The sequence below is a fragment of the Rhipicephalus microplus genome, chromosome 5, assembly GCF_043290135.1.
Source record: "Rhipicephalus microplus isolate Deutch F79 chromosome 5, USDA_Rmic, whole genome shotgun sequence".
Taxonomy (NCBI): domain Eukaryota; kingdom Metazoa; phylum Arthropoda; class Arachnida; order Ixodida; family Ixodidae; genus Rhipicephalus; species Rhipicephalus microplus.
Window position 1 is genome coordinate 45087270 of NC_134704.1, and position 23727 is coordinate 45110996.

General features: G+C 43.4%; 1 protein-coding gene across 4 annotated transcripts in view; it reads left to right on the forward strand.

Moving 5' to 3' along the window:
* Positions 1–23250, forward strand: part of app (Palmitoyltransferase app) — a 31843-nt gene extending 8593 nt beyond the window's left edge. Inside the window, exons 5-11 of one of the 4 annotated variants that reach the window (XR_005110215.2) lie at positions 227–278; positions 4776–4878; positions 5024–5133; positions 7755–7845; positions 8719–8902; positions 17271–17346; positions 20631–20769. Coding sequence is in view for 2 of the 4 variants with exons in the window: in XM_037425628.2 (XP_037281525.2) it covers positions 227–278; positions 4776–4878; positions 5024–5133; positions 7755–7845; positions 8719–8902; positions 20628–20788 (701 nt within the window). In the remaining 2 variants the exon portion in view is untranslated. Of the gene's footprint in view, positions 1–226; positions 279–4775; positions 4879–5023; positions 5134–7754; positions 7846–8718; positions 8903–17270; positions 17347–20627 lie in introns of all 4 variants that reach the window. The other 3 variants (XR_005110214.2, XM_037425628.2, XM_037425629.2) reach the window with 3 other exon arrangements.
* The last annotated feature ends 477 nt before the right edge of the window (positions 23251–23727 follow it).

Consider the following 23727-nt stretch of genomic DNA (forward strand, 5'->3'; position numbering starts at 1 on the left):
GAATGATGAGTTGAAAAAATTTTTCTAACTTGTACAATTCTAGTTTGAAGTGCTTTTGAAGTTTAGATAGTTTAGATTGAACGTATTCGAATTCATTGAAAGAGCAAATTTCTTGGTGTTGCCTGTTTACTACTTGCAAGCAGGGTTTTGTTTTAAGAATATGAATGGTTTCAATTGTTGTAAATTGTTACCGGTTTTTCACTCGCCATCTGTGTCTACATTTCAGTTGCTCGTGAACACGAGTCATACCTAGAAGCTGTGAAGGAATCGCCTGCAAGATATCCTTTTGTGCTTGTACATTGTTTTTTTTATCATAATCGGAGCCCACTATGTTCGAGATTTTCGGCTTTGCATTTGTAATTATTTCTTCCTTTTAAATTTTTACCCTATATGTGAACATTGATTCTTGAAATGTCATTTTTATAGACCACCTCTCTGATTGAGACAGATTTAAACACTGCTATACAGATATTCTAAATTAGCTTATACTAATCGGGTATTGTTTGTGGACTCCAGTTTGATTAGAGCTTAGCTAAAAGAAGGGAAACCTAACTAAAATCAAAATTTGTTTTTCTTGTTTTTAATTTTTTATTGCGATAGCAATTATATGGACACTCTAGGGTGGTCTTTGCAGTCATGCTCCGTATATGCATGTATATATTGTGGGGTCTCGGCGAGGCGAACGCGCGCACCGCCACGCCACGCTCTCGGAGTGAACGGACACAGTTGACACGATCGGTACCAAGCACACAACATACATACATTTATTAACTAATTTAGACGACGATATCGTCCGCCGAATGATACACCAATTTCAACTAACACGCTACCATACAAACAACATAACGCAGGGACACACTAAACACACAATAACATAATAAACCCACACTAACACACCCAACACACTAGCACATACCCAAGGCGGCGTCGCCAACGCCTGACCTTACACGCGGGACCCCGGCGCGAAGCCCGCGGTGCCGAGCACCGGGGACCCGCGCTACAGACAACCGTTCGCGGCAGCCGCCACGCGCAGAAGAGGCTCGCTCAACGCTCGCCCACCACCAAGGCCCGCCTTCCGCCAGGGGCCACCACCGGCGCTGCCACTCTACCAACAGTGGTACTCAGAGCGAACACAACGCCATCTATCGCCCGGTGGTGGTCACCACCGAAATAACGCCCTGGGGCGAGACACGTGCGCCACGCGGCGCAGACAACTTTACAGGGGGGGTGTCAGCACCCCCACATTCCCCCAACCTTAAATTAAACCATATCCCGAAATCAGAAATTAGCTACACAAGCTTTAACAAAAAAATGATATCGCACGACCATAATGTCCTTGCACCACGACACCGCCGCTGGTCGACACTGCTGCACTCTCCGGCTAGACTTCACCTCAGTACCGGCCCCGCAACAGCAACGTTGCCGTCGGCGCGACGATCCGTCGCTAGCGCCGACACGTCTTCCAGTTGCGACCAGCACTCACGAGGGCGCCGGACTGCAGGCAGTTGCGCAGGTCCCAGGCATCTTCATCGCCCGAACTCACGACCGCATTCCTGGCCAGCGACGCTGACGATGCGCAGGACAGCCGGCCGTGGATGACATCCCTCCCGCTGAATACATCAACAAAAAACAAAACTCGAAAGAAACAAAGGAGCGCGGCCCAGGGGAGGAAGCTTCAGGCTTTTCAGCCACGTGGTACGGTGGTTAGTACTGCTAGCTAATACATCGGTGGCGGCCGAGACGCCCATCAAAATAAAAACACAAATCACTTTTTCTAACTTGTGCTCACAAGAAAAAAAAAAGTGAGGGAAGCAGAGCGCAACACCTCAACGCTACGATCCACCTAGTTGTGCCACGTGCGACAGGCGGCTGCGTAGAGCCTTAGGCCTAATGAGTCGCTCGGCAACAACCGGCATCCACCGAGCACCCAGCCTAGGCGCAGAAGAGGCAGCCGCGAGGAGACGTCCACTCTGTGAGGTGGCCCTATCGCTCGCCGCACACAGCAGCTTACCGAGCGATCGGCGTCCACCGCCCCGGGCGGTGTCACGACGCCTCGGCGTCGAGCCGCAATACAAGTCAGCAACGACGCCCGGCTCCCTGAGCCCAAAGAGATAGAAGAAGCTATTCACAGAAAATCGGACCACCCACGAGGCTTCCGTACTCACTCGCTTCGGGCCTGGCCTAAAAACCACGTGCTCTAGGCCTTGCTCACCCCAGGATGCGGACCGCATGGCTCTCGTCCTAATTCAACAACGTTTTTGCAAACTAACAACAACAAAAATAAGAACACTTGCGAGCAAAAAAAAGAAAGTCAACCTGCCGACAAATTGAAACACGTTACAAAACCAATCCCCTCGCTTCTCAACAAAGCACACCACCAACGCTAGCAAAGAAGTCCCCCCCTAGGCCTACTCTACTCCGGCTCTAACAAAATCCCTGTACCGAACCGCAAGAACTGTCGTCCGACACTCCAAGAGCCCCACGTTGGGCGCCAGTGTGGGGTCTCGGCGAGGCGAACGCGCGCACCGCCACGCCACGCTCTCGGAGTGAACGGACACAGTTGACACGATCGGTACCAAGCACACAACATACATACATTTATTAACTAATTTAGACGACGATATCGTCCGCCGAATGATACACCAATTTCAACTAACACGCTACCATACAAACAACATAACGCAGGGACACACTAAACACACAATAACATAATAAACCCACACTAACACACCCAACACACTAGCACATACCCAAGGCGGCGTCGCCAACGCCTGACCTTACACGCGGGACCCCGGCGCGAAGCCCGCGGTGCCGAGCACCGGGGACCCGCGCTACAGACAACCGTTCGCGGCAGCCGCCACGCGCAGAAGAGGCTCGCTCAACGCTCGCCCACCACCAAGGCCCGCCTTCCGCCAGGGGCCACCACCGGCGCTGCCACTCTACCAACAGTGGTACTCAGAGCGAACACAACGCCATCTATCGCCCGGTGGTGGTCACCACCGAAATAACGCCCTGGGGCGAGACACGTGCGCCACGCGGCGCAGACAACTTTACAGGGGGGGTGTCAGCACCCCCACAATATATATAAAAAAGCAACAAAGAAAAATAATTCTAAAAATACTTTCCAGCGTGCGAAATTTGACGGGTGACCTCTCGCTTCGTAGCGCATATGATTAGCCTATGAGCCACGAGAGCGCACGTCCTTCAGCGTGCGAACAGCAAGCTATTCTAGGATCACTGTTCACCATTACCATTGGCAGGGCCGATCTCTAAGACGGGGAGGGGGGAATATCAGCGTGTTCTCAGCATTACCAACAAGATGGTGCAAAGAGCGCACTTGGTGCCCTGCTCCGTGCGATGCACACTCGTGCGCTCGTCTCCCACGCATACTCTGCCCCGTGTTGAGTGGGATGGGAGGGGGGAGACATGCACTTACGCATGCGCATGCTTATCTGGCGGTGGGGGAGAATTGTACACCTTACGCTTTCACTGGAACGATTGTGTTGTTGTTACCGGCCGCGCCAAAGTCACTTTGCTCACTGCACAGTCCTCATGTGAGAAAAGAGCACGTTTTTCAGACACAGCGAAGTAACAACTGTGACACTTTTTAGTTCGTACTCATTTGTACCTGTGAGTACGTTTCATGCATCGTTTTTGTTTGAGCAGCGTGACAGTAGACTCATGAAAAAGGGTACTTGCACGAAATTTACCGGCCAAGGATAGCCTGCAGGATCGATTCCTGGGAATATATTCTCTGCAAAATATCAGCCGTGAATTTAATGCTGCGTAGCTAGCTCATCAAGAGTGAAACATTCTGTGTACAGAAGAGGACTGGCTTGCCCGCTATGCATTCTGTGCTCAGTCTTGATTGGTGTCGATACACTTGCAAATAGTGATGTCTTGTCTCATTTTGTGTTGAAAAAGCTCGAAAGGTATCTCACAGACATTTTAAAGAGAGCATGCAAGATGGAGCACTTTGCGTTATTCACGCCCTCACATGGGACCCCATGGTGACTCCCCACTTCTCTCACTTCGCCATGCTACAATTAATACGACAAGTTATGATGACGTCAGAGCCTCTTTTTTTTCACTGTGCATGCTCTAGTAGACTGCTTCTCGGCAGCTGCTCGCAATTCAGTGGCCGAGGCGTATGCCTTGAAAAGTTTTGTGTTTGGCAACGCTGCTGTCCCGTTTCTGTTCGAACAAACTTCACGTGTACCATGCGAATGTGCGTTACAGTTCTGTGTGCCGACATGTCGAACGTTGCACACACTAAATGGCGATAGTTTCTCCTGGCGGCTTGTCGTTTTTGGAGAGATTTCAAACTGAAATGGACTGGTCTGTAATTAAAAGCCCATAATTAATTATCTGTAAAGTGCTCCAACAAACGATGTGCCGTGTTACGAATAACAGGCTTCCAGCTATGCATTGCATATAAAAAGTGTGAGGTCAAAATTTTTGTGTCATTACTCTCTAAGTAAAAAGGCCACAGCAGTTTGAACTAATTCATAGTCCTTGCTGCAACATTCCCCTTTATTGTGGTTAGGGTTTTTGCTCTATTATGCACTAGAGTTCAGTTTATTTTTTTTTTGTTTTTGTTGTGGTAGTTGCAGTAAGTTATTCTTTATTAAAGCAAATGTATACAAAAGTGGTGTGGGATCAGGAACAAAAAAAAAAGTAATGATTGGCTGCCACTTCAATGAAGCCACACTCTAATTGAGAAGGTGTGTTATACCAAAGAGAATGCCGCTTCCGTTCCTTGACTTTTCCGTCACTGTGGTTGAAGGAGTGGTTTGCTTCTTCTCTGTGTGGTCCATCATGGGCCTTGCGGGTTTCCACACCTACCTCACTACGTCCAACCAGACTACCAACGAAGATGTAAGCCGCTGCCTTTTTCTTCCCAGCCTGCGCTCGAGGCTGTTTTGTTGGGTAGATGTGAGGGAAAATTATCGGTTGTCTGCGAACTTTGGGCGACTTGGTGTACTCGCAAATACAAGAGCGCTTGTGGTTACTTCATTCCCAGATCAAAGGCTCCTTCTCATCAAGAAGAGGCCAAGACGTGTTCAATCCATACAGCAAGGGCTCCTTCATCAGCAACTGCGCTTCAGTGCTGTGTAGCCCTGCACCTCCAAGGTGAATTATACCTAACTTTTTTTACAGCAAAAGCTGTTACGAGATCACTACATGCGTCGCGTGCGATGCCGTAGTTGTCTGCCATTGCCGGTGTCTGTACCCACTGTCACACGAAATAATAAAAAGAAAAAAAAAACTCGGTAAACAAAAAACACCAAGAACACAATGAGATTCGAACCTGGGTCCCCTGCGTGCCAGCCCAGTATTCTGCCACCGAGCCACGCCGGTGCTTGGAACACATTTATAAACTCGCCTTAGGCCTGCCTTAGGCAGGCCTGATGTCGGAAAGAAATCACATTATAAGTAAAAGGCGTTTTAGAACGACAAAAGAACAACCAGGTGTCACACAACGCAAATTGCGCAACGAGGGGTTCATTGAATGCTGCAACCCTTTACTAAAGCTTGATCTTGTTCCCCTATTGACTGTGGCGCATACCCACTGTTGGGGATTGTGGGAATTACAAGAGCTTTAGGCACAATTCTTCATCATCGTCAGCCACAGAACAAAAAAAAGTGCACAAAGTTTCTTGCAAGTATGCAGCTGCTACCCCGCTTTTAAAGAATGACGAAGGATGGCAGATGACTGGCTGCCTACTACGCAATGATTTATGGCATAGTGGGTGCTCTGCAAGTGTACCTGCAGCAACTACTCAAAGGGCGTTAAAAAAATGGCTCTGAAAGGCCACTATTCCAGCTTTCGCTGTGACAGTGCTGCACGTTCTGCGCAGGTCTGGCGTATTTTTCTTTTTTTTTTAATTGAAAAGCCACGCTGCAGGCCATGCAGGTTCAAGAGCTCAGCAATGAGCGTGCAATATTTGCTCACTAAATTTTGATAAAAATGCTTATTCTTTATTCGCCATACATTCCTTATCTTGCCCCCTCGCTACTCACCTTCAATAGTGAATCGAGATATAAAGATAACCATTTTCAAGTGTGAAGAAGAGAAAAAAAAAAAAAGACAGATGCACCAAGGGACATCTGTTTAAGTGGTCTTTAGACATTATCATTGTATGAAAGAGAAAATCGTGGGACTACTATGGTTGTTAGAACAGTTGGGAACAAGTTGCTCAGAATGTTACAGGTTATTGAAAAGTATAAAATAAAGTGAAGATCAAAAAGTAGTTTGACAACTCCACTGTATACAGTGGAACTTCGATGGTACGTCCCCTGCTTTCGCGATGACCTGCTTTTTATGACAAGTCGGTTTGGTCCCAGCAAAAACCTCATAGAAATAATGTACTAAAAGCCTTGGTTATACGATGCAGTTTTACGCTGACCCCACATCTTATGACGACTTCCAGATTCCGTCCGAAAGAAAAAACCATCTTTACTCATACCAAACGTTGACCGCCTGTTCTCCCGTAGGTTGACGACTGGAAAAGTAGAGAGTGGGTCTTCTCAGAATGGAAAATTTATTCTCCTGGAAGTTTATGGGCTTATATATATGCCTCAGTCGCGTGCGTACGTATCCTGGGTCGTTATCCAGTCAAGCTCTATCCACACCAAGTAGCTTCAGCCAGTCGAAAGGCTGACGTCTTCACGTTTTCGGTTCGTGGAAACTTTTCCTGGTCGACATACAGCTGATCTCCTGCCTTTGTCGCACTCGCAGTCACGGGCTTATGCATGCATAAGCGTGCGAGACAGCTGTTTTTACCGTGCGAAATTACTTTCGCTTGACATCAACGTTCACAATAACTGTGGGACATCACTAGTTGCACTTCACAAGCCTGCCAATTATAAAACGCACATCTCAGTGGCGCAGAAAGGCATTCTACGCAAACTCGTGGTCCGTCGCCGTTATGTGATAGCGGTAACAATGTGTCTGACCCGTCTGACGGGAGGCTTTTTGCAAGGCGGTTTCGATTTTGTTTTCGGGCAGAGGCAATTTTCGGACATTGTTTATTGGTAGAAAGATGCGCGTAAGATTGGTTTCTTTTAAGGTTAACGATAAAAATTTGCTCGCACCTCCTTGAACTAAGTAACGCTGTCATTATCTGGCACTGGCAAGAATAATTTAATTAACCTTCCTTGCAGAGGCACAAGGTCATGCCGTAGGCTTATACAGGTGGTCTGCACCTGTTTTTCAGGCAAAGTTGAGTGTGACTGCCTATAATCTTATTTTTTCAATTATGCTACGGTCTTGCGTGGTCCCATGAAAGTCATATAATCGGGGTCCCACTGTTTGTGAAAGCGTGTGTTCAGTAAGGAATAATCTTTTATAATGATTTAGTATACAATTATTGTTAGTACTTCTTGATTTTCACTTGAATAGTATTGGTGGAAATTGCTAAATATAATCATGTCATCACAGTGTGTGATCCCTACGAATCTTTTTGTTCTCACATCAAAGTCATTAGCTTGCCTGTTAAATGCCACTTTTTTAAATGAAGTAAGGATGCTCACTGTTCCATTGTATAGTGCTACATATTGTCAGTAGCTATGCTCACCGGGCCATCAGTTGCAGCCTCTAGTGAGCTTTGTAGCTTGTGCATTGAAAGGGAGCTTCATTACATTTATGGTTAAATAAGGGCAGTTATTTGTGCATGCTTTGCCCTGCTGTATGTTCTGCCATGAACGGCTAGTTTCATTATAGTTCGATGTTCGTCGCATTTTGCTCACAGCCTGATTGATCGGCGAGGTGTGGTGATTGCAGACAGTGGACCAGTGTTGAGGGAGAGCTACGGTGCTGTTAAAGCATTTCATCTATCAAGGGTGAGTCAGCACGTCTCATGTCAAGCAGCGTTTCACATCGTTAATACTAGCTTAGAGTCATGCAGCCGAAATTGGTTACAGCAGTGAAATCGCATGCGACACGCAGATACCTTAGTTATACTTATGGTTCAGCATTTCTGGTTGGACTTTCTTTTAATATTTCTGTTTATTATATCTCCTAGTTCTTGCTTTGATCTTTACGTAAAAATTTGATTCATTTAGGGAAGTATATTTGCTAAGTGACTTCTCACTGACTTTTCAGCAAAAAATTCTTCAAAGCATACCTATTGTCCTTTTCTTTCTTGTGTGTGGGAAAATTTAGACCAGTTGTTGATGCTAGGACTTGTTGTATGAGTGCACATGCTACTTATCAAGACTAGTTTCTTTCATTCTGCAGAATAATAAAGATTTCTAGAAGCAGTCTCTGGCAAGTGCACAAATCTGTACTTTTATGTGCCTACGCAAGAATCAAGCATGTATGATATTAAATGTAAACAAACATGATACACTGGTAACATTATGTAGACACAATACAAATATAACGAGTAGTAATTAGAAAAAAATTAAGAGTAGAGTTTAGGGGCTCAACCTTGACTTACCATCATTCGTCTTGGCAGCCACAGTGCAAAATGTTGTGACTACCAAAACAGTGTTGAACAACAAAAGAGCAAAAGAAATGAGCATTGCTTCTGTCGCTACCCATGGTTTTTTTTTTTTTTTTTCAATCATTATTTGTGGTTAACATGTTGCATAAGAAGTGCTACCAAATAGTTCGTGTCGAAGTTCAAAATGTGTTAGTGTACAACAGAACACGTTCCTCCATTTTTCTTTTTTCACCCCCTTGTTTCACTTCGTCTTGCATTTATATTGCAGAACGGTCTTCAGCTCAATGCGAGCACCGCAAGCGGGGCAGTTGGCCCTACGCCCATGATAGACATGAAATCCAGTCACGTGCCATACGCCGGGCCCCCCTTGCATACAGGGAGGGCTACATTACCCCAAGCCGCCAATGGCTCCTATCCGCGGGACGTACTCTATCAAAACTCTGGCAGCCATGGTCAGTGCACTGCACGTCTGTTGTTTCTTGACCCTTATCGGCTTTCTCTTCCCTCCATATGCCAGCCTCGTTTTCTCACCCCCCCCCTTTTTTTTGTCTTTCTCTGCTTACTGGTTTTTGCATCTAATTCATACTGATGCCACGCGATCACTTTTTATAGTGGTAAGGGCTAATCTGGATCTGATTTCTTTATCATGACCAGCAACGACTGCTTCACAGTTCAAACATATTCGCCTCGAGCTTGCCACAGACATCAGCCTTATCCTGATCTTGGAGTCATATCACAATATTCTAATCACACTCATCACGATCATGATCGAGCCCAATCACAATTGAAAGAACCTGTGTGACACTGGTATGAAAGTACTGGACTAGAACTTCCCTAATATATTTAAGCGTGTAACACGAACATGCGGTGAATGTTGAAGAAAAGTGCTGCTATGTAATAAGACAGGTGCATCGCACTTGGCTCAATCTCTGTAGAATTTATTCATCAGCCTATGGCTTAAAGATGACCTACTTAGATGTCTGGCATTTATTTCGTGCCTTTGATAGAACCAGACCCTTGTCAGTGATTGGATAGCCTTGTGAGGGGTTCTCAGTGTCAAACTAATTGTTGACACCCGCCCTCAAAAGCTTGCGGAACGTGGGCTCTACTGCAAATGCGAATATCTGCTCTGATAGTGCGCAATACTTCTACTAACCTAATGGCTAGCTGCATAAGTTGCAGGCACTACTACAGGCTGGAACATTCACTCCGAGGCTGTGCTGTCAGTTAGAGGGAATACAGCTTTCTGAGAAATTTTGTGTTGTGCAACCTCTACCTCCTCAGTACATCTACCGTAGCAGGGAAGGTTCGCAATGTGTCGGGCAGGAATGTTGCGGTAATGACACTTGAACAGGGTATTTCAGTAGACGGGTGTCTGTAAATTCTTTCCTGCAACTGTATACCACAATTGCCATAAGCGGTAAAGCTTATGAGTGAAGAATGTAAAAGTAGGGTTTTGCTCTAGTGCAGTCAAATCATTTTGCAACAAAGTTTCATACAACATAAAAGTAGCCTTATCACAGTTTAATGTTTAATATAATTGTATACTTATTACACTGTGTTAATGGCTAAGCTTGTCTTCATTTATTCTATTGTAACCAATAATTTGTTCTATCGGCATTCGTTATACCAGAATTTGACTTTACATAGCAGCTGTATTCTGTACGCAAGATTTTGTACAGTTAAGGTTGGTTGAGCTAGTAAATAATGGTAGTATCGACCAACCTTATTTTACACAGGGATTTCTGGGAGGAAATGAGGGGAAAAAAACTATGCTGATTGGTGTTATGCTCTACATTTTCTTGTCCCCATGTAGCATTGCATTCACAAATCATGTTGATCGAGAGGTAACCTTCATGTCCATGAAATAGGGTGTAATGAGAGTTCAACCTTTTTCCTACCACGAAAAAAGAAAAAAGTTGTGCCATAATTACTGGAATTTTTTTTTCACTCAATTTCTGAAGATTTTTTTTTTTCTGAACAAAACTATCATTATTTCAATTCAGTACGTTTCCTTCGTTTGACATCACTAACTGCGTATATATAAAGAAAAAAGAAAAAAAGATGGCTTGGAGACGGCTTCACCGCTTGACGATGCAACGACAGATGGCTATAAAATGAATGCCGATACACAAAAGACACGACATGCGCAAGTGTGGCCATTTACCGTCAAGAAATTATAGCAAGTATAGTCATAGGTTTCATGTAGGATCAGTTTTTGTTAATGCCGGGTATAGTCATCATTAGTTGTGTGAAATCTTGCAATGACTGTACTCGTCAACAGGAGGGATAAGGTTAATATTAATAAGGACTGGGCAGTGAGCAGTGAAAGGTGAAATGCTTAGTAGATAAGATTAAGTGGTTGAAAGACAGCATTGTGCACCAGACAACAGAAGCACTGGCCTTTTGTCGATCTTGCCGAGATTAGCAAGATGAAGCATAAAGCTGGATGTGCCATCTCACAAATAACTGACTGGTATAGATTATCGATCAGACGCACTGGTACCGTACTCTGTTTCATACATCAGGTGCAATGCTATGTAAGCTAGCAACACTTCTTGCAGCAGAAGCGTTCGCTTTAAGAAAGAGTTCAATGATTTTACTGTCCGCGATGTGATTTCTTTCGGTCATTTTTAGACTGTGTGATAAACAAAGATGCTTTGCGTCATAGAAATAAACAAGCCCTGTTGTTTATATGGTAGTTAATACATGGTTCTGAATTGCTCAGCGTCTTTGTTCTTGCATTACGGCCTCAGGGATTAGCTCTGATATCACGCAGCGAAAGCCAATCACGAGACCACATTTGTCATGACAAACTACAAGTGCGAACTGTGAGGCGAACAACAAAATTATAGTGCGAGGTGCACATGCAAACACATTTTGCTGACCAAACTTCTTGAATAGCTTCCAAGCACTGTCCTCATCTATCAAATGAAGAGGATAATCTAGCCAGGTTTAATGCAGGCAAATTCTTAAGCTTCCTACAGTGTGCAGGTGTACATCTATCTGTATTTATCTTTGTCATTATGAAGGACAGTGTCCTTAAGGTCAGCGGAGTAAGCTGGGGATGAAGATATGTCTTGTTTGTTGTAGCTAATGAATTAAACAAAATTTAAGATGGGCTAAGTACATTTTAAGTACAAGATTTTAAGTTTTCATGTTTGGTTTCATCAGCTTGATTACCCCTGGTTCTACATTGTACTGGTTCAAACGATAATTTTTCTTATTCTCTACTACATATGCTGTGACATATGAGAGCCACTATTGTTAGTTCATAGGCATGCTTTTATTGGTCTGTATGGCAGCTAGTGGTTTGTGTGTATTGAAATGGCAGTGTCATGCTTGTACTGTGCAGGTTGCTTTGCATGTTACACTTTTATTTTGCCTGTTTGTTGTTTTGAGCTGACTTGATTTGAAGGTGTGTTGAAGCGACTTGAATTTGGTATTATAGGGAGCATTCTGTGTTATTCAAAAGTTTGGTGATAGTTCACTCAGCATTGTGTAACTAATATTTATTTTCAATTTGTTTAAAATTGATTTGCAGTAAGACTAAATCAGCTTGTTAGCGCTACTACCTGAATAGTTCATCTTATAAAGTTTACATGAGAAAGGATCCTTTTCATGATCCGCTTGTAAATGAAATAAATGCTTAAATATCGTATCAAGTACATTGTTCATGATCTAAGCGCTACCATGTTCTCGTGTACTATACAAATATAAAGTGAGAATTGCTGGTCTATTAAAATGAGAGTAGTGTTTAATTGCTAAAGGCAAACATTAATATCTAGCTAGAGTGAAAGACGACAGATCACTGGAGGAAATGGCCACAGTTACATTGTCTTCACTTTAACACTAATGTTTCAATCCATAAGAGTGGTGCAAAATTTTTCTGTAATTTCTTTTGTGCTCTGGCATTATTTTTCCTATCTAACTGCCTATAATGTCTATTCGTAGGCACTAAGCCTAACTTCACTTAGTGGTTTGCAGTTTATTTATGTAAACAAAGGCAATGACTGAAATTGAACGATCAGTCAACCATTTCTACGGGTCATGCTTTTCTTAGTTCACTTGTCACTGGCAATTTTGAGGCATCAGTAAATTTATGTAGGTGGCACGAATGCAAAGGACAGGTGGGTGTACAATCAATGATTTGTTTTAAAAGAAAAAATTGTGTCTGGCTGAACTATTTCTGCAAGTCCATTCAAGTACAATGTTTTAGTAGGTATGGATGTTTGACTGCAGTGTCACGAATTATAAGCAGAACAGAACCAATCCTGTCTTTTATAGTTGCTATTTTCTTTGTTAACAATGCTTTGTCCTCTTCTGTAGGTTTAGATGCAGGACTGTCACTGTAGTGTGATTTAATTTCTGCCTTTGATGTTTTGTGTGTCAAGTTCTCAGGGCACTTACTTAGCATGTATTGACAATATTTCTGTTTAAAAAAAACGAAAAACAGTGCACTAGTTTGTTGCGATAGCTTGCATTCATATCAGCAGTTCAAATTAAGGACACTATTCAGAAACATGGCACAGCACACCAACAGTACTTGATGTGTGTGTGTGTGTATGTGTGCTTTGTTTCTGATGTATTTTCTTTGCACAGTCCAAATGTGTTGAAAATCAAATAACCATCTAGCCCAACAACATGCCTCACTTAAAGGTACCCTGAAATGATTTCGACAATATTTTACAAACACCTTGGGCTAGTAGAACAAGTCCCAAGGGTCATTTACAGACTGACTTAAGCTCTGTGCATAAACTGTGTAATTTATTACAATGCTTTAAAGCTGCGCATTGCTGCAGGGATCTTCAGCTCAGCCAAATGCATTTTCAACTGTCCATTCACAGTACCGACATCCTCTGGCAGCGTGACGCCACTCATTATCCTGATCTGATGGGCTGTGGAATATACGGAAGTATAATTGGCTGATAAGGTGGCGGTACCTGTCGGATCAGATATGAACCACCCCCCAATCTTTGTTTCTGTTGCCAGATGGCGTGCATGGTGCCAGTCGCTGTTTGCTATGGTCTTTGAGATTGCGCGCTAACTGGCGGCGTGCAGTCTTGGAGGCCATGAATGGGTGAAGCTCACACCGTTTAAGTGTGCTAATGAAAAACGCTGTGATTTCCAGGGATGCCAGTGTGTCTCATGAGTTGAGGCAAAGCAGTGGTGAGGATGGCGTAGACCTCATATTGTAAGAAAATTATCGCTACTTTGACTCTCACAAACACTCGTACAGTCACTCACTCATCCACCCAAGCAAAACACACAGTGTTTTTCGGGTGGATGAGTAAGGAATTGTATGAGTGTTTGTGGGAGTCAATGTTGCACTAATTTTCTTACAATATTACGAATAACCAACTAGCCCAAGAACAAGTTTTATTGAGGTATAGATCTAACTCTCCGTAGCAACCATAATACACGGCGTGCCGCTAAATTTGCGGTGTGAAATATTTGATGATGCCGTAGCATAATGCTGAGAAATTTTCAAAAAACTGTTTCAGAGTTCATTTTAGGGAACACTGCAGGCAGTTGTTGAAATGCTATGCATGGCCGGAGTTGTGTTATGTTGACAGTCTTAAATTGAAAACCTTAGTAGCACCGTATTATATAAATTAAGAACAGGACTTCAATTAATCAAAATCACTTGAAATATACGCAGGCAAGTAGCACAATTATTTACATAAAAAAGAAAAAAAGGCAGAAAAATTTTATGTCTGTGCACACATCCATCCTTGACTGCAGGCAAGCTAAATAGGTCACATATAGTGTCACAAACTGACACATCTACTGAAGCTCAGTATGCTCATAATTTTTTCCAAATCTAAGTTGAAATGAATGAGACATTCAGTTCTCTTCATTGCTTAAAGATATAAAACCCACTTTCTTGCTCTTTGTATATCAATCGAATATATGGAAGCGTGGGAAGAATTCCTTGAAATTGTTAATCATGGCTTATTCGCACATCATTTCCTTGGGTCTGAATTGATCTTAAATATGCATTGATGACACGAATGCAAGAAACCATCTCAGCTGCTAGCAACGTTTTTAGATACTGTCAGTTGGGCAACGGCGAGGAGCAGCCCCCTCCTGTATCCCGCGCAGCCGCGGCGCTGCTGTCGCTTTGGGATTGGCGAAGGAGCGTCGTCTGCTACCTCTGCACGCGAAACAGCGAGAAATTCGTTTCCAAATAGGAGGATTGTAGTTAAAGCAGCTTGATGAGGGCCGAATTAATACTACTTAGTGATAAGTAAGGGCCATGCCTGTACCTAAGAATTGTATAATTATTTCTTTGCCTGCAATGACTCAGTGGTGTGGCCAGCGAGTAGCACACCAGGCCAGTGCTGTTCCCCCCTCCCCCCACCCAATATTTTGGCTATTGTTTAAAGAGCAAAAAGTGACCAGGCTTATCTGTCCGGCACCCTCTTCAGATCAAGGTGGTGCCCCTACACCCCGAAAAACAATTCTGCCTGCGCCTCTGCAATAAATAGGGTTCATCTGCACCTTCAGGCTGTGGACGATTCTAAGCGAACAAGCCTGTTCTTATTACACATCGTATAAATCCTGTGTAAGAATATGTTTAGAAACGGCTATGTTTTCTTTTTTTTTTTTTTTGAACAGCTAAGGAAAAATAGGTCACATGGGCAGTCTTACGAGAATTAGACCCACAATCCTGCTGCGCTTTATATCAGTGAGCTTTCAAGCCTCACGCTGGCACAACTCACATAAATGTATAAATTTTATGTGATGTATAATTGTATAAATTTTATTTCATACACAAACTTCTTGGATTGTAACTGAAATAATCTGCTGAGAAGTTAGGAGAAGGGCTTCTAAAGTTATGGAAGAATAATTTAATAAAAAATAAAACACAGTGCAATAGATGACATACAGCCAGTATTTAAATAACTTTTATTTGGAAAAGCTCTTTCACATTTTGTATTTTACACGTAACGGGATGATCAAGCATGCTTGAGTGAATTAGCAGTAGGATAGTAAACATGCCAACCTGTAGCGCGCCGGGCTGTTGAAGTAGCTATGCCTCCGAGGAAAACACTTGCGATCGGCGGCACTTCTTCAAACTCCAAATAATTTGGCAGTTCTCAAGGCTTGGACATCTGCTATTCCACGAGAAGCCTTCCAGGAGACAATCAAGACCTACATTTCGAATCCGAGGACCTAATTTCTTGCTGTGAGCACATAGTAGGCGAAAATGTGAAAATTCAACGTGGTATGTTGGCACTAGAGCTCGGTGCTGTTCCTCGAATTTTTTTTAATGTTCTTGCACACTTGTCTAAATCGGTGGCATTAAAGCGCAAAAGGGAACCCCCTGAAACTAGAAGAAACCATGAATTTCCTGGTTTATGTATCAGCCGTTGGTGGCGATGTGTCTGGTGTTAACATGGAGTACGCTATGTTGACGAAGCTACTGGCATCTCCTCCAATCCAGAGTTATCTCCAGAGGTAACTACTTGGTTGCCTGCAGTACAAGACTGACGAAAGTTTCATTCTAGGAGCTTATCCAGAAAGTTCTTTTTTTTTTTCGATGGTGCTCAAAATAAAGGTATTGTCGAAATCAACAAGCAGTGGTGCAGCAGCAGGGCTTGATATTTTAAGGAGCAGGCCAGTAATCAGCCTCCATTTCGTGGCGCAACCCTCTGGCTAGCTTTGCTTTGAAGCTTTCAGCGCAGCACAAAGAGCGTATCTGAAAAAAAAACACCTTCTTTCTGGATAAGCTCGGCCTTCCAGGATTAGAACATTGTTTGGTCTCGTAACACAGGGAACCAAGTTGCTACCTCTGGAGACAACTTGGGATCGGAGGGGACGCCAGTAGCTTCGTCAACATCACCGTTTTCCATGTCAAGTTCGACACATAGCCACCACTTGTGGACACACAGCCACCACTTGTGGACACACAGCCCTCGAAATTCACGGTTTCTCTAAGTTTTGGTGGTTTCCTGTTGCACTTTAATGCTGCTGGTTTAGACAAGTGTGCAGGAATATTTGGGAAAATTCGAGGAAACGCACCGGGCTTAGTGAAAGTTTCACGTTTACCCTTACAGTGTGCTCGCAGCAAGTGGTTAGGTCCTCAGATTCGAAATGTAAGTTGGAAATGTATGTCTTGATTGTCACTAGAAAGGCTTTTTGTGGAATAGCAGCTGTTCCGGTCCTGAGAACTGCAGGTTAATTTGGGGGGTTTGAAGAAGCGCCGCCGATCGCAATTGTTTTCCTCAGAGGCATAGCCACTTCGACAGCCTAGCGCGCCACAGGTTGGCATGTTTACTGTGTTAAACTGCTAATTGTCGTGTAACGTGTTGGGTACTATTGCGATGACCAAAATCTAACCTTCCCTTCAAGCTCCCGCCGCTGTGGTCTGAGCAAGCGAACTAAAAAAAAAAAAATCAACACTGCCGCGGGATGTGGTGGTGGTGCGGCTCACTCTCAACGCTATGCCAGCGCCGCTCCTCGAAGCGAATACACGATGGGGTCGCCTCCGGAGCAGGCTTTTCCAATTGACAGTATCTAAAAACGTTGGCTGCTAGCTTGTACCTGACTAGATCTTTCTTCTGCTTTTTACACTCTGTCTATTAACCAGGCACAAAAATCTATTATCTTCATCAGCAGGCTAAAGAAGGTATGACGAATCCTCGGTGCACCCCTTGATTATACTGTATCTTCTGCCTGCTCACTACGGTTTGCTGCATGAAATGAAGCTTGTTGCAAGTTGAAGCCAGTTCATGAAGTGTCCTTTTTATTTCTTCTTCTTTTTCTCTTGTTGGTTACGGTTTCTTTTGTTGGTGATGGATCCGTGGTTTTCAGGTTGATGTTTCCTCCTCCTCCTCTTCTTCTCTTTGCGATTTACCTAACCTTTCCTCCAGTGCCTCCGAAAAGACAAGTGAGTACTCATGATTGATCTGTGTGTGCATTGCCTTGCTGCGTTGGCCTTTCCTGTCTCGCCTGTCTCTCCTGTACCTCCTGTTGCTTGAGTGCCTGTACTTGCTTGCTTAGTTGCATGTGTATTTTTTGTTTCTTATGTGCAATAGATAAGAGACAATATGCCTGTAGATGCCATAGGCTGAGAGGTGTTCTCTGTGCCTCTAGCTGACCGTGGACTGCTGCAACACTTGTGTGGCCTTTTTACAATCTAAGAAAAAGTGTGAATGTCACCCACAGAATCGCAGTGTGCCATTTCTTTACCTGCGCTATACAACTGTGCTAGCTGGTTTCTGCTCTAACTCTAAGCACTGAAGCACTTTTTCTCGAGTAATATAAATGCGTGCACATTAAGAGTTGAAGATTTGTTAATACCTAAAACATTGTTTGGTTGAGTAGTGATGTCGGCATTCCTGACGTAATTTACCAGGACATTCAAGTTTCTGACCTAGAAATAGAAGGCTATGTGAAAACGGGAAAGTTGGATACTCGAGAAGTGCTTGACATTGCAAAGAGTGAGTGCTATTAGATAGAAAATTGTGCGAACTCTCTGTTTAAGAAAAGGCAATAGCTGTCAGCGAAGCTGAAATTTTTACCAAGGTTCTAATCAATCTTTGGGAACACACGTATCATGTTCCCAAGGATCTTAAAAGTACAGCAAAGCTTATTGCAATCTTCATGTTTGGTGGTCACAAACTTGGAATTTTTCGCAAAACAGAAATAGGCCAGTAACGTTATGAGTGCAAACTAAATATTGGCTTCCATTTATTTTTCAAATAGCTCCATCTGTGGTTCCTGCAACTGAATTTGCTATCGCGTATCTTCTTTCAGTTGATGTCGTTTTACGCAACTTCAGCAAGTGGAACCATTTACTGCCGAGGTTGAAGAAATCTCGGTCAGCTTACCTATTGCGAGGTGATCATGAGATAAGTGCTTAAGAAGCCTTAGAAATTGAGGAGCCTATGTAACATGGTAGGATATCAGTGCCGTTTGCTTAAGTTAACTGCTGCTGTTTGCTTAAAAAAGATGCGCCCCAGTCTCGGATGTGGTAAGGTGAAGAACACAAAACGAGGGGCAGGTGCCACCACCGGGACGTCGTAGCAAAGCGTTGGAAACACCTTTTTGAGCATCACGTTGCAATGTCAGCGCAGCGCGATAAACGCTACATTCCTTAGAGTTACTTGTGTGTGCCTCTTCTAGTATAAAGGCAGACATGTAAAACTTCGAAGTGTTGTTATGGCGCCTCAGATATGCGCAATAATTGCTTTTTAATTTTACAATCGCACAACTATGAACGCTAAACCTTGAGCAATATTGGTGGGCGCTGCGAATGGGGTTGGCCGTTTAGTGCCGTTTGAGGCATCGTTAGGACGGACAAACAGACAAATGTACAGACAGATAGACAGACCAAAATTTTTTCGTCGAAAGTCTCCAAGAAAGACTATCGTCTTTAAAAAGCATCAGAATGTGTAGCTGCTTCATATGGCGGTGCCTTGTTCTTTAACCACCTCTCAAACATTTGGCTAACAGTCTAAAATGTCAGTCACAGTAGTTCGTGCTCTACTGAAACGACGTTTAGAATGGGTGTTGTTCTTTATAGATACATAAAGATTATATTTCTCCTAAAACCATGAGAACTCGTGCCATATTATAGTACTATCAGTATATTGTACCAGAGCACCAATAATGTTGTTACAGAAAGAGCCTGTACTTCCCGTGTATCAGTTCAAATCACCTGCTTATGCTTCCTTCGCTTACTTGACGCATTTGAATGCGAATAAACAACAAAGAATGTATTGTGGGTGAATACTTTTACTATGACAACATCTAAGAAAGCTTCGTGTTTCAGCAATTTTTTTAAGCCGAACTGTACTTGCACCAAGCATTGCTCACCTTCATGCTGGTGGAACAGTATGTTGTGAAAGTGTGCAGCAGATGATGGCAACAGGTTTGATTCAAGGCATTATAAAACACTTTATGATTGTGTCAGCCCAGTATGGTAGCTTGCCACTAAGACTAAACAAATAAACAAAAGTGGCAGTTTAGCAACCACTTTGAAAGCCATAAAAATATTTAAAGAACAGGTGTGGCTATGACAGAAAGAACATGTTTGAAGCAGGGAAACATAAAAAAAAGTATTGAGTAGAAGCTCTTGTGACGTCTTAGCGGCAAATGTTAAGCCAGCAACGGCCTATATTTTACCTCAAGAACATAGCCTTCTCGTGTGATGCCCAATGGCAGAAAAAGTGCGGTGCTTGGTCTTAGTAAATGCTAGGTCAAATATAAAATAAGAGAACACTGTTTTTGATTAAACTTATTTGTCCCGATGAGTATTGATAACATGATCTCTCATAAAGTTTTCTGAGTTTTTGAGGTCTCTTATAAAAACCAGTAACACCTGGACATCCTTGAGCAGTATCAGTTTTTTAAAAAATGAGTCTCATTGAACTCGTTCGGCATTTTCCCTGTACGATGACGTATGCAATACATAATGGTACTGTGTGTTACCAGGAAGGCATACTGCTCTTACATAGTACAGAATTACTACTACTCTGAATACGACACCCTTCGCTCTAAAAGCCGTCTCGAATAAATTTCCAAGGTCTAGCTTCATTTTCTACAAATAATTTTCACTCCAGCACTCTTTTCCAACTCTTTGTGGTCCGTTGTCGGAACGCAGCTGCAGTTGTCCGAGGACGGGCACTGCTGGACAAGTTATTCCGCGGTTGATTCGCTCGTGGATTTCCTTACTACACTTTACACCATCTTTAAAAGAGTTAGTAAATTTGAGATTGGATTCTCAGTTTCGGACTAGATGCGACAGAATTTGGGAAAAGGTTTCAGACCACCTAGGGTTAAACCTGCTTGTCTTGAATATGCCACATGTCCGCCTCGGCGAATCAGTGGCTAAGGCGCTCGGCTGCTGACCCAAAGGTCAGGGGTTCTTTCCCGGTTGCAACGGTCACATTTCGATGAAGGCGAAATGGTAAAGGCTCGTGTACTGTGCGATTTCAGTGCACGTAAAAGGACACCAGATGGTCGAAATTCCCGGAGCCCTCCACTACGGCGTCCTTCATAATCACATCATCCGTTTGAGTCGTAAAACCCCACATTTTAACAAAATTTGAATATGCCATGCTTTAAAGTCTGGAAGGGTGCTCTCTTTTCCTTTAGTTTTTCTTTCCCGATTCAAACGTACTTATCTGACACACCGCTCGTGCCTCGTTTTTTCCGCCATTCCAGCAGGGAGGGGCCACATACCCGTGGCCGTAGTGCCGCCGCAGTCGCGCCACCCATCCGAGCCAAGTTCGATCACCAAGGGTCTACTCCCAGACAGCATCGACCATGAGTTTGGGGTAGACGCTGGTAGTCAGCTCTCGCTCCTCAAACAAAGTTCGGTGTGACCACGCCAGGCACGATCTTGCAGTTCCGGAAGGCTGCGCCACGGAGTCCCACCACTTGCCAGCTCGTCGGGCCACTGTGCAGTTGTCAGCTACGACCTCCCACGTGGCCGATGAGGGCAAGACGGCAAAACAGAATGCAAAGAGCTTCTCAACTTGAGATTATCCACTCCCGAGCCAAACCAAGAACCACGTTGTAACACGACATGCAAGTCCGGCGTCAGCCACCGTAGGGCCGAAACAAAGAAACTGCTGCTCATAACTTTTTCTCATCACAATCTGCACGACGACTCGCTGATCACTGCACCTCATTAATTTTTCATGGCACAATTGACTTAAATGGTCTTACGGTGGCTGATGGTAGATCCTGAGTGCGCTGACCTGACGATTTCGAAGATACTGTTTTTAAGTCTGTTGTGGGCAGGTTTTATGCCAGTTGTTGTATGTTCGGCTATGCGATACATTGTACTCTCCCTTGAGGTGATTGGAACAATTTAGTAAGAATCGGGTTCACTAGCTGCATTTGTTACCTCTTGATGTGAACAGAACTTTCTCTTCGTAGTTTACCGTGGGTCGAACATGTGATGCAGTTCGCCTTCCAGTTGGCACAGGGAGACCTCTGATTCATTGTGCTGCTTTTATTATTATCAATATTATTACTGTTATGCCATAAGCGCAATCACTTGCCTATTTTAAAACTCACTAATGCGCACCTCAGCAGTACATTCGTGTTGCAGCTTTCTGTATTGCGTTCTTGATTGCATGTCGTGTTTTAGCAGAGTTTCGCTTGTCATGTTAATCTTTGTGAGACGTATATCCTGTTTGCTTTTCTTCTCAAATCCTGACAATGATTGCAGCAATCTTTCAAATGCTATATGGTGCTTTCTGTGTTGGAGTGGTTTGCTTAGCTGCACTGTAGGAAAATAACTTTTTGTCTCAGGCAAAGCAATACCAGCACTTCTGGGTTGGAATGTGTAAGCTTATATACGTGGCAGTTTGCATGCTTTGTCATTAAAGAATTGCAATCAAACGTACACTGTCGGACAACCCCTAGTCACGCTTCGTTTGAGCTCACAGCCATATGGGCAGTCGCACAATGGTCACAACGAAAGCTGGCCCTAGCCTTCCAATGTGAACCCGCCAATCATACCTTTAGCGAGCACCACCATTAGGACAGAGCTTTTATTTCGGTAGGGTATTGCGTGTGCCCTTTCTGCCATACTGAGTGGGTGTTGGTTTTTATATATAGCAGGCTATATTAGGTGTGTAGCAAGTTTGTGCAAATGCTATGTGCCCATGCTCATGTTATTTTTTATGTTTCTTATTTATTTATGTGAAGACTTGGGACTTATAACTTTGAACAAAGACTGTAAAGAGAAAAAAAAAACTAACAGTCCCTCCTAAAGGCGCACACCCCCATTTATCTGCTCACTTGTGTCTCGTCGCTTTTTTTTTCTTTTGTTGGTCCTGTGTACAGCTAAATATGTAATGAATTTATTACTGCTTCCAGTCTGTTTGCCGAAGTTTAGATGGCCACCTATTGTGAAGGATACGCACAAAGTTGCTTAGAAATAAATTCTCACCCGTATGGGTTGGCCATCATGTTTGGTTGGTGCTCAGTGGGATCTTAAGTGCAAATAATTAAGGCTTATTAGCTTATTGCTATCGTATTGAGACTCACCTGTGAGGTCTCGCATGGCGTTTGTCCAGCTTCGAGTCTTCGAAAGACTGAAAAGATGTGTTACAGCGAAGATGTGTTTTTCTGATGGTGCATTTCACCTGCATCTTGTGCCGTTGAAAAAAAATATGTTTGGCTATTATAAATCGTTCTTGATTGGACTTGTGATGGCATGTTTGCTTCAGGACATGGCGTTATATTTATTGCGTGAAAGTTACGTCGTTGTGGTTTCTGCTCGAGGCCATTGTGTACAAACCATTTGGTCGTTGAAGGAATTATCACGAAGTGAATTAACATTCATTGGTATAAACTAAGACTTCGAAGTGTTTCGGGATCTTTTTTGTGTCTGTGTTATCTCACAGCATTTATGAAGATTTGTGCTTACACGCTTGTCTAGATGGCCAGTTATGGGTATCATGAAAGACTAATATTACATATATTGTGGTGCACCACTATTGCTGCTGGCAGTACACCACCAGTGCTTGTCTGCTGGCAGTAAACCACTTTGTTTATCGTGTTTCTTGGCCTTGGCTGAACATTCAAGATTGTTCTTACTTCAATGATTTGCTTCAAAGTACCAATGTGTTGCGAAAAAAACAACAGGATTTTAGTATTCGGCAATGGCATGTACCGATGCTTGTATCACTGTACATATGCATATACATATATAAATATAGTTGAAATGTATATAAATGCGCTGTGTAGATATTTTTGTGGAATGTGTACATTGGGTTTTTAATTGTTATGCTTTTTGCATATCGATATTGCAATAAATAATTTTATACGATTGGGCGCTACTTTGTGCAATCCTTTCTGCATTACATCACAAAAAATCAGAAGCCGCCTTCATCGTTAACACAGCTTTGTTGCGTTACACTCGCATGTTGTCATTCATGTGCTCTGGTTCATGCATACCTTCGGTTAACACTGTTTCATCGCGCGGCCAAAGCGGATTTCGGAGGCCACACAGAAAGGAGCACGTGGTTGCAGTGTGCCATGGCTGGTGACCCCCTGCTGCTCGTCGTCTGCTCTGTCAGCTCATTCAAGGAATTTTCATTAATTGTACCGATAATTTAATGGCATTTAAGTAAAAATTATGTGCTCGATATCATGTCTATCAAATGTAATTTACCTTGAACCAGGATTGTCTATTTCGTGCCTAGTTTTCTTTTTTAAAGCACTTTTTCTGGATATTTGGCAATCCAAAAGTAATTGCTCGAGTGGAAATGCCAGGAAGAGGAACAAGAATTCGCTGCTCGAGCGA